We start from the raw sequence: 10337 nt of genomic DNA on the forward strand, positions 1-10337 counted from the left end.
ACATAGACAACAGGTGTAAAGAAACGCACCCAATGTTTCTACCCTGGTTGGGAATCGAACCCAGGCCCTCGCCGTGTGAAGCGAGAGCTTTAGCCACCAGTTACTTATGTAACTGTAGCCAAGTGTACCTGAATAAAAATTTACTTACTAGCTGTCACTGGCCTTTATATCCCACAACAAGAGAAAGAGACGTGAACACTACACGTTAGTTACTAGTGTAGTTATCTCCAGCAGGTGGGGCTGTGTAATACACTTTTACACTGGACCAGCCATCAACACCATCTCTAACTAATAGTAGGTAACCTAAAATACACTATATACATCGACACTGTATTTGAGTCATTTTATTGTTCAGTTTATAATCATCAGGAGAGAATGCTAAGTTATCTGGACGTATATACTGTAAGGAATAAGGTAATTAATACTACTAAGTTAACTGGATGGATATACTAACTGGAAGAGGATAAAGAATCTTAAGTTAATTGGATGTATATACCGTATGAAAGAAAGTAATTAATACTACAAATTGGATGTATATACCGTTTGGAAGAAGGGAAAGAATCCTAACACAGTAAGTTAACAGGATGTATATACCGTATGTAAGAAGTAACCTGGCAGAATACATGGATGCAAGAAGATAAACATTTTGTTTGGATTATTAACCCATGATGTCACAGAGGATGATGATTTTTAGATTATTAACCAGATGGAGGGTTCGATCCCCGGCAAGGGTGGAAACAGTAGGCGTCTTTCCTTACACCTGTTGTCCTTGTTCACCTAGCAATTATGTAGATACTTGGGTGTTACTCAACTGGTTTGGGTCGCATCCTGGGGGAAAAGATTTAACGGCCTCAATGAAAATAAGAGTCCTCGATGATGCACTGACTTTCTTGGGTTATCCTGGGTGGATAACCCTCTGGGGTTAAAATTCCCAACAAAATCCTATCTTAGGCACTCAGGATAACCCAATAAAGTCAATGCATCATCGAGGACTATCCGTCTTATTTCCATTGTGGTCCTTTAATCTTGTCCCCCAGGATGCAACCCACACCAGTCGACTAACACCCAGGTACCTACTTACTGCTAGGTGAACAGGACAACAGGTGTAAGGAAACGTGTCAAAATGTTTCTACCCTGCTGGGAATCGAACCCAGGCCCTTCATGTTTGTAGTGAGAGCTTTGCCAGCCAGGTAAATGTTTCATGTCTATGCACTTCTGGGAAGGCAGCCATTGAATGAGTGGTGGTGAATGCATTCCCTTTCTTTTGGTCACTACCTAGGTGGGAGGTGGCTGCTGTGTTAAAAACCAGTGTGCTGACAGTCTTCTGGACTGCTCTAGTGTGTTTTATCCCTCAGTCTGATTACTCCATCAGTGCCACCCGTGGCTTTAATACAGATTTTATTGTTGATCTGTCTAAACTATTATGTAATAGTTGAACCACTTGGCATGGATTTTGGGCTGTTATAGTAATGAGCTTGTGAAACTCGTGATGCTGGACATTAATGCTCCCTGGCCAGCTTACAAGCTATGAACCAGCCTGCCAGACTTAAGGTCATAAACATGTTTAAGAGCTCAGTGTTGCTTTAGTTTATGAAAGCATATTTAATTTCTCGATTTAATGGACCTCCGTTTAGTCAAGATCGAAGATGATACAAAATCTGCGGGTAAATTGATTTTGGAAGCAACTGATATTTACTTTTATCAAAATAAGCCATCTTAACTATGAATGTCTATTGGCTCTTTGCAGATAAAAAAGTCTCAAGGTAGTTTCAGTGACTTGTGGTCAAGATGAGTGAGATCGACCTCATGCTGGCTATACAGCTGCAGGCTCGGTTTGACGAAGAGCTGCGGGCAAGCCGTGAGAAGCAAGAGCAAGAACTCAAATCCAGAGGAGCTGTACCAGGTGAAGGTCAGGCATGGAGAGTGATGTTAATGTGCCAGTGACTCATAAGGCAACAGTAAGAGCAGCAGAGGCTATTTATACACATCAAGTTCCCGTGAAATATTCAACCTATCCATATTTTACAGTTAGCACAATATATTATATTTGTGGTAATTCCAAACATCCAACACAAAACCTAGTACTTTACCTAATCCTTAAAACAAGATCTTATAAATTCCAGAATGGTAGACAACTGGCAGAAAATATTTATAGTGGTCAAGACTGTAAATGTTTCTGAAAGGTGATTGTAAATGGGATGAGCTGTTTCTTCATACTTTTTTTGTATCATTCTACTCTGTTGTAAGAGAAGTACAGGCCTGCAAAATAAAGAATTAAGAGGGTGTGGTCGGAACTTTTCATGCAAGATTTCCTGGATTAGTGGACTAACATAGAAACAGTGACTGGCAGACAGGTTGTACATTACATCAGTGTTGTGTTACAATACAATTAGGTAAGTGGTGCAGTGCATTGGCACTGGTACTTACATACCATACCAGGTCTGTGAATGACAGCAAAGATGTTAATACAAATGTCTACATGTATAATTTCTATGTTTTGATATAACAGCTTATTACTCTTAACTTGTGTAGCCAACAGAGCATTGGATCTCAGTCCTTGAGCCCATTTTGTGCCCTTGTAATCTTTTGACTGCTTCCCATTGGATGGATTGGGGTACATGATAATTCCATCAAATCATATCAAATCAGTAAAAGAAGCATTTTAATTACACTTCATTTGACTTCTGTGGCTGTATGTATGGTATTTTAATGTACAGTGATGATCAAAATTAAAGAAATATTTATTAATATATAGACCCTGGCCTAGGGTGTCTCGTCCCTCACCAATAAATACTAGCTGATTTATACATAACACAGTGTAAACAGTATCAGACATATGCATCTACCTTGGGATCTGTTCCAGACTTCATAAAATGTAAGTTTAGAATTTTACCCCTTATATCACAGGTCTAGTATTTACTGTAACCTACTTGTTTCTACTGTTATATCTAGCAGTAGATTGTCCTCATAATCACCTGGAGCCTTTCCTCACCTCTCAGGATCTACCACAAACAAGTGGAAGGCTGGAGGTCTGCTAGATGAAGTGCCGCAAGAGAAATTGTCAGTGTCTCTCATTGATGCCTCATGGGAGATGATTGACCCAAACCCTGACATCCACACACTCTTTCTTGTGTTTAATGACCAGTTCTTCTGGGGACGGTTGTCAGGAGTGGAGGTCAAATGGAGTCCAAGAATGACCTTGTAAGTGATAACTTGTTTCACTTCCCACGAGTTGCTTTCCAGGTTCTCATGTATGTCAAGGACCTAGAGGGGTAATTACTGTATACAACTTAATTGAGTAAACATTGCATAATACAGTACTTGGTAGATCACTGGCAGCATCAGTGGTATGAAACAGTGATCAAAAAATCTGTTTTTAATCAAATAACCTTTGAGGGTCTAGCCATTTTTCCTTCATCGCTATTGATTGTAGGAAATGGTACTCTCCCACATACACATGTTATGCCAGACCTATGTATGACCATCTCATGGAAAGTTCCCAAGTCATCTTGACAATTCAACATAATTTGATAGCTTGTCCCTTCCATCAGTGTGTGTGCTGCCCTTAGTTTAAACTTCTTTAATGCTGTAGCATTCTTACTGTGTCTGCCATCCTCTCTGAAAACCCCGACTTTACTGCATATGTTCTGTCTTTGTGACTGCATTAACTTTGGATTCCACTATTTTGTTCTTGTCCTCAACACTTCTATCTCTTTGCCACTAATGTCATCCACTTCTCCTTATACAGGAGGACTTAAATAATAATAGTAGTTTTCTGGCATAGCCTTAATGTAGTTTTATGCCAAGGTCTTGTTGCTGTTTATTAGGCCTAAGACTTGATGGCATCATTACAGGTGTGCTGGAGTATGCAGCTATGAAGGTGGTGGGGGATTGTGCTCTGTACGTTTATCAGTGCCATTACTTAAGCTTCGACCTCGCAAAGACCTTGTTGAAACACTCTTGGTATGACATATTCAATAGTGTAAATTTCTATTTCTTAAATGGCATTTGCGTCAGATACTGTATGGTAGTTATCACAGTTCCTTAGAAGTCACACATAATTTATGTATTGGATTAATAAATTGCAAATTGTTAATGATAAATGCAGTAATCCCTTAGAATTTGCTCATTTTTTATAACTGTCTCACAAATAAACTCATCCACAGTGCCATGACTCAAGTATGTAGACTGAAGTACGAAAAACAGTTGTAATTCATATACGTATATATTTTTAACAGAGCAACCATTACCTACCAAGACAGGATGACCCACAAGAAGAGACAAATTCACCAATACTCATTTACATGTATGATAAAGTGACAGAAAGTGCTCATGTGTAAAGCTTTTCACTGTGTCTCGGTTAACTACAAGTCACTAACTAAAATCAACAAATTGTTAGAGTTGATTAACTATCAAAATCAAGGATTTTTCAAGATCTAGACAAACAGGATGTACCAGCATCTCCTACCAAGTATACCAGCACAATAGAAGCTGATGATATGCGCAAGTTCAAATATAACAGCACTGTGTATACAAGTGATCTAATCTGTTAAAAAAGTAGATCCCAGAACTCCACCTCATACACTTCCTCCTTTCCCTCCGACCTTTACCTCGCTAATTAAAATTTCATGTGCATTAATTTTTTGCTTTACATTGTTTATAACTGTGCACATGAAATATTCTATTAGAGGACAGCTGGCATCAATTTATAATCATCTGTTTACGTTATGGGAGTCACATGTTGATCATTTAAATTGTTGGTGGCTACCCAAAATGAACATCAATTACCTGTGAATTATCATTACTGTATATGAGTGTAGGCCCTGGTACTGTACTTTAAATTATAATAAAATCAGTGTATTGTGTGGCACTCTCATTGATCTTTGCATTTCTCCGCAGCACGAAATGATCCATGCCTACCTCTTTGTCACTGCCAACAATAGAGATCGTGAAGGTCATGGTCCTGAATTTCACAAACATATGCATCGAATTAATAGTGTAGCAGGAACTAATATAACGGTTTGTGTGGATATTTCTTATTTCTATAAAACAAGACTTTTTTTTCTTTGAGATGTTTAAGTTATAACCATTTGTATACCTTTTTTCCTTCCCACCAGCTAATTTTTCCTAAGACATGGTGACATAAACTTGGACACATGTTCACCATTACTTCACTAGCTGTCTTGTCAAAAGTGCAAAAACATCATAATTCAAATGACCATCTGAATATTTAGTTCTTAACTGACACATTTTATTGTGCGTTTATACATGCATCCTTCTTTCTTATGTTATAAAACTTAGCCTTTCATACCATTCTTCACATCTTTTTAATATCTTAAATAATATTACGTTAAACAGCATAGCATTCATTATTGTTGTTGTTTATCTACGAGTTATCTTTGCATTATTTTGTAATATGTTTTTGTATCCAGAAGTTTTATTTTAGTTATTCAAACAGTTGATTTGTTTTATATACCTTTAAATATATTAAATTTCTGAAATGCTGAGCATAATATTAGATTTGTAAAAATGTCATTTAAATCATGCACATACCATCACATACCTACAGTGTTTGTACATGTGTAAATAAAGAATTAAATTTGCATAGGTATGCTTAATTCACATATATCATTACTGACACATGTAATGCACTGCAACACTTGCTTTTATTCACTGCAACACTTACTTATATTCACTGCAACCCTTATATTGGTTTACAAATTAAATAAAAAGGATAGCTATAGAAGAAAATACTTAGTCTGTCATATTTGTGAGTGTAGACATCATAGACTAAATCCAAGTATCTTTTTAAAATCACTTCACCTCTGTCAGAATTACTACTGAAGGGGAGGTTAAACTTATAAATGTGATGTAACAATGTCCAGTTATTTCTGTAACTCACCTTGGTACCCTTACACCACTTAGTCATAATTCTATTCCCTTCTGAGCAAATGTCTACAATAAAGTCTTGTCTCCGTGATACTTTTATTTACAGGGTACCCCTTAGAATGATGCAGTTTGAAAATGTGCTTAACATATTCTGTACCTTCTAGCCACTGAATTGTCTTTTTCTTTTCAAGGTTTTTCACTCTTTCCACGATGAAGTAGCTGTGTATCGGCAACACATTTGGCAGTGTAATGGGCCCTGCAAGACAAGGAGGCCCTACTTCGGCTTAGTAAAACGAGCTATGAACCGAGAACCTGGTCCACGTGATCCCTGGTGGGAGGCTCACCGCCAGTCATGTGGTGGAACCTACTCCAAAATCCAGGAACCTGAGGGATACTCTGATAAGAAGAAAAAATCTCTCGCAACAGGTACAAAGGAAAAATAGTAAAAAATCTTTACAGTATTATTATGATTACAGGTACAGATTCACCTTGCTCTTCAAATTTGTACATTACATTATTGCTATATATCCATGAGTACATTTATTACAACCCATATTTGTTGTTTACAGATGCAAAAAAATTACCTGATAATTGTGGCGACATTAGAAAGTTTATTGGATTCAAAGGAAGAGGAAATTCTGTTAATGGTGGCACAGGCTCATCACATGCTTCCAACCTAAATGGGAAAAATAGTGCTTCCAAAAACAGCATGCCAGTCTTTGGTGTAACAAACAAGAGTTATGACAATGAAAGTAATGATTCAACTGGAAGTGATTCATATAGAGGTGCAAAACTCAATAACATACATGGGTTTGAAAGTAGAACTTCAGGTACAGTGAAACAAGTAAGTGTTGACAATGCTAGTCAATCAAAGGTACATGGATTTGGTGGTTCATGTCCAAAGAAGCCCTGTAATGTACCAGTGGAGTCTAGTAAAAGAATGTCCAATGGAAAGGCAGTGGGAAGACCCAGTGGTGGCTTTGGAACTGCTGTTGCAGTACGAGGCAGTGGCTCAAGGACAGTAACAGTGAAGGGGAAGACGTCAACTAAAATGGACAACCAAGTAGATGCTAGTAATAAAGTGGAAAATGCCACATCATTGCCAGCTGTATTCCAGGGACAAGGCTACAGCCTGGGAGGGCCCAGCACTGGGGTGTCAAGGCTTCTGTCTCAGGGAAATGAATTACAGTCTTCTGAATCTCCCATGGCTTCTACTTCCTTTGCTGATAATGCAAATATATCACACATGCAAGAAAATTCCAGTTTCAAAAAAGAAAATTATGAAAGTAGTCCCTGGATCTCACGATCTACAACAGGAAGGAGTCCTGTGAAAGAAGATAATACATCTCAAAGTTCACAGAAATCCCTTAATAGCTACTTTGCCTCTCCATCATCAAAGTATCCAGATCACAATGGTGATCTTGGTGAATGTCCTGTATGTAATAAACTCTTCTCCAAATGGAAGATAAACCAACACCTTGATGAATGTATTGGCATGTTTGATGACAGTAGGAATGTCAGAAATACAGATAATGCAGATTTGAAGAGACCTTTAATGCAGAATAAAAGGAAAGAGAGTGTATTCACAGTGAGTGATGATGATGATGATCAGGCAGTAGCAGAGAGTCCATGTAGTGCTTCAAAGACATCAAAATCAAAGGGAAGCATGACAGACACTAGTCCAGGAGAGTTATACCCATGCCCAGTATGTAATGAACTGTTTTCAGATTTAAAGATTAATCAACATTTAGACAAACACTTTTAGTTTCATTAAGAGTTTATTTGTAAGATTTACACCAATTGTTGCTTCAGTAAAGATAGGTATTAATACAGTGATAGGAGCTGAGCTCATCTCTTCAGTCACTTAATTGATTGTATGTTTTGTATTTTCTGTACTGATCTGTTTTATTTTTTAAGATATATCATGTATGTAAAAAAAAAAATCATGTATGTAAACCTTATTATAATTATGGGTTTAGCATGTTTTAATGAATATAATAATTATAATATCCATGGGAAAGGGAAGAAAAGAACCTTCGTCTTTAAGCCACGTGGTGACTAAGCCGGAGGTGACTAAAATGCCGAGAGCAAGGGGCTAGTAGCCTTTTCTCTATAAATTACTAAATGTAAAAAGAATAAAAACTTTCATTTCTTCTTTTTTGGGTCACCCTGCCTTGTTGGGAGACTACCTGGTGTGTTAAAAGAATTATTATAGGTTCACATCTTTTTAATGTGCAAATTTGCTGTGTTTATACATGAATCAGTCATTTTTTAATATGATTTACTATTGTATGCCTTATTAAACGAACATGGGTATTTTTAATCTGTACAAACCTCCAGTGTCTTATGTATTTAGATGCTTTTATTAATGGGTTGAGTCTTGTGAGCTAGAGGAAAAACAACTAACCGAAATTGTGGCTAGCATTAGGAACTTAGTCTCTGTGGTAGAGCATTCTGCTCGGTCAAAAGGACTCAGGTTTAGTCTCCGGGCAAAGTGAGAGGTATGGGAAAGTCTCTTTAGACCTGTCTCTGTTCATCTAATAGTAAATAAGTGCCTCATTGTTAGTCTACTATTGTGGATCACATCCTAAAAGAAAGGACCCAAAGTGAAATAAACTACACTGCTTGACTTTCTTGGATTTTCCTAGATTATTAATGTTAACCTTCTGGGTAACTGAAAGGAAAGTCTTTGGTTTCAAAACTTTATGGTCCATACAAACTTTGTGCATCTTCATGAATATTATAATTCTGGCAGCAGTAATAATGTTTAACCCGTAAACGGTCCAATCAGATCTACGTTCACGTGTAGTGCTACAAAAGTAGATCTACGTTTTTTTTTACATATTTTCAAATATAACAAAAAAAAAAAGTAGATCAAAGTTTTTTTACACATTTTCAAATGTAAAAAAACAAAAAGAAGATCTACTTTTTTTACATACTTCCAAATGTTGAAAAAACGTATATATACGTTTGGACCATTTACGGGTTAATGGCAGTTGTGTCTAAACCTTCAATTGATATTCAGATCAGGCAGTATAGATGGAGGAATGCCTATTGGGTTTGTAGGAGGTACATGTTATATAAACACAGATCACTACATAAATTGATAAATAAGCTGGATAACTTTATTTTATGGACATATTATATTACTGTAATTTAAATTTGTAATAAATTTTGACATTTAGAGGGTGAATATATATATGTGGGGAGGAAAAGTACACAAGAAATTTTGGCTTCAACCTCAAACCTTTTCCAAAAGGCAACTTTAAAAGCATAAATATGTGAAGAACCTATGTATACAGGTTTAGTGCTATGTTCTGAATATAATACAGCAATAATGATACATGCATAAGTGAACAAATATGAAATAGTGACTAAGAATTACAATGCAAAAATCAGTGGTTTATTACCACTGTAACTGTTTAGCTATCAAAACTGTTTCCCAGTCCCTGGACCCATTATATGCCTCTGTAATCTTTTGACTGCCACCCACACTAGGGGTTTGGTGCATAATTAAGATATAAAAACAGACTTCACCTAGGGATTGAAAAGTTCACCCTCTGCCCATCTTCCCTTAATATCTTATGGGTTTCGTATGTTTTTATGAATAGTAGCATTGCCAATTATAATTATAACTTTAATTTTTAAAGGGGTGGACCGGTAAGCCAGCAGAAGGCCTCAGTCAGATGGCCATAAGCTCCACTATGGGTCATCATGACTGAGACCCACATCAGGAAACACTGGTCCTGTTTCCTGACAAACACCCTAACTTGTATGAATACATCAATACTTGTTGGGTGCACAATTCGGATAATATGTGAAAGAGGTTTTCCAACAATAACAAGCTGTAGAGTGCTTACAATTTGACAGTGTTCCTACTCTAAACATTAACCTTCAAAAGGTGGGGGAGGGGGTTGTATTGATTCTGGTGAAAACCTCTTGATTCAAGGAATCAGAGCTACCCTCACCTTTGATAAAACAGGTACATTTCTTTCCCCAAGTGCTGTATGACCTCTTGTGTTTAGTGCTTCCTTTTGAATTCACTATAGCAGTAATACTGTACAGTAAAAGAATATTGTTCAAATTCTTACAGGAATCTACTCCACTGGATTTTAACTTCTATTGATGAACATTGTGTTTTTACACTCCTCCAGTGTTATGTGACAAGGTTAGCATTTTGTGAGTATGTATAGTAATAATAATCATAATCCTTATACCCTTCAAACTTGTATCGTTATTGTCAAGACATCTTACAGTAGCAAGTGAGGCTACCTGGAGAGGGTTTCGGGAATCAAGACCCTGTCCATGACCAGGCTTTGCAGTGAATCAGGGCCTGATCAACCAGGCTATTACTGCTGGTTGCTATGTATGATTCAAACTCAAGGGGATGCCTTGATGCCAGTACAGAGCTCCTGATCCAATGAACTGGAGCTGCCCCTTCCATGGAT

At 37.2% G+C, this 10337-nt stretch overlaps 1 protein-coding gene across 5 annotated transcripts; it reads left to right on the forward strand.

Annotated features, from left to right (window-relative positions):
- Positions 1–15: 15 nt before the first annotated feature.
- On the forward strand, positions 16–9073 carry LOC128689326 (DNA-dependent metalloprotease SPRTN). 5 transcript variants are annotated; one of them, XM_053777477.2, is made up of 7 exons: positions 16–298; positions 1748–1909; positions 3000–3201; positions 3855–3963; positions 4900–5019; positions 6081–6315; positions 6459–9073. In XM_053777477.2, the coding sequence occupies exons 2-7, from the start codon at positions 1789–1791 to the stop codon at positions 7652–7654; spliced, it is 1983 nt and encodes a 660-aa protein (XP_053633452.2). In that variant the 5' UTR covers positions 16–298; positions 1748–1788; the 3' UTR covers positions 7655–9073. The 5 variants fall into 5 exon arrangements, with proteins under 5 accessions (XP_053633452.2, XP_053633453.2, XP_053633451.2 ...); XM_053777478.2 differs by having other exon boundaries at positions 16–294; positions 1748–1903; XM_053777476.2 differs by having other exon boundaries at positions 18–294.
- The last annotated feature ends 1264 nt before the right edge of the window (positions 9074–10337 follow it).

The sequence above is a fragment of the Cherax quadricarinatus genome, chromosome 18 (genome assembly GCF_038502225.1).
Source record: "Cherax quadricarinatus isolate ZL_2023a chromosome 18, ASM3850222v1, whole genome shotgun sequence".
In the NCBI taxonomy this organism is placed as follows: Eukaryota; Metazoa; Arthropoda; class Malacostraca; order Decapoda; family Parastacidae; genus Cherax; species Cherax quadricarinatus.

Excerpts from the sequence above, each read along its gene's own strand:
- LOC128689326 (XM_053777477.2), top strand. The coding sequence starts at position 1,789 with ATGAGTGAGATCGACCTCATGCTGGCTATACAGCTGCAGGCTCGGTTT. Across the intron at positions 3,202-3,854 it reads TGGAGTCCAAGAATGACCTT|GTGTGCTGGAGTATGCAGCT; the intron begins GTAAGTGATAAC and ends GCATCATTACAG. Across the intron at positions 3,964-4,899 it reads ACCTTGTTGAAACACTCTTG|CACGAAATGATCCATGCCTA; the intron begins GTATGACATATT and ends ATTTCTCCGCAG.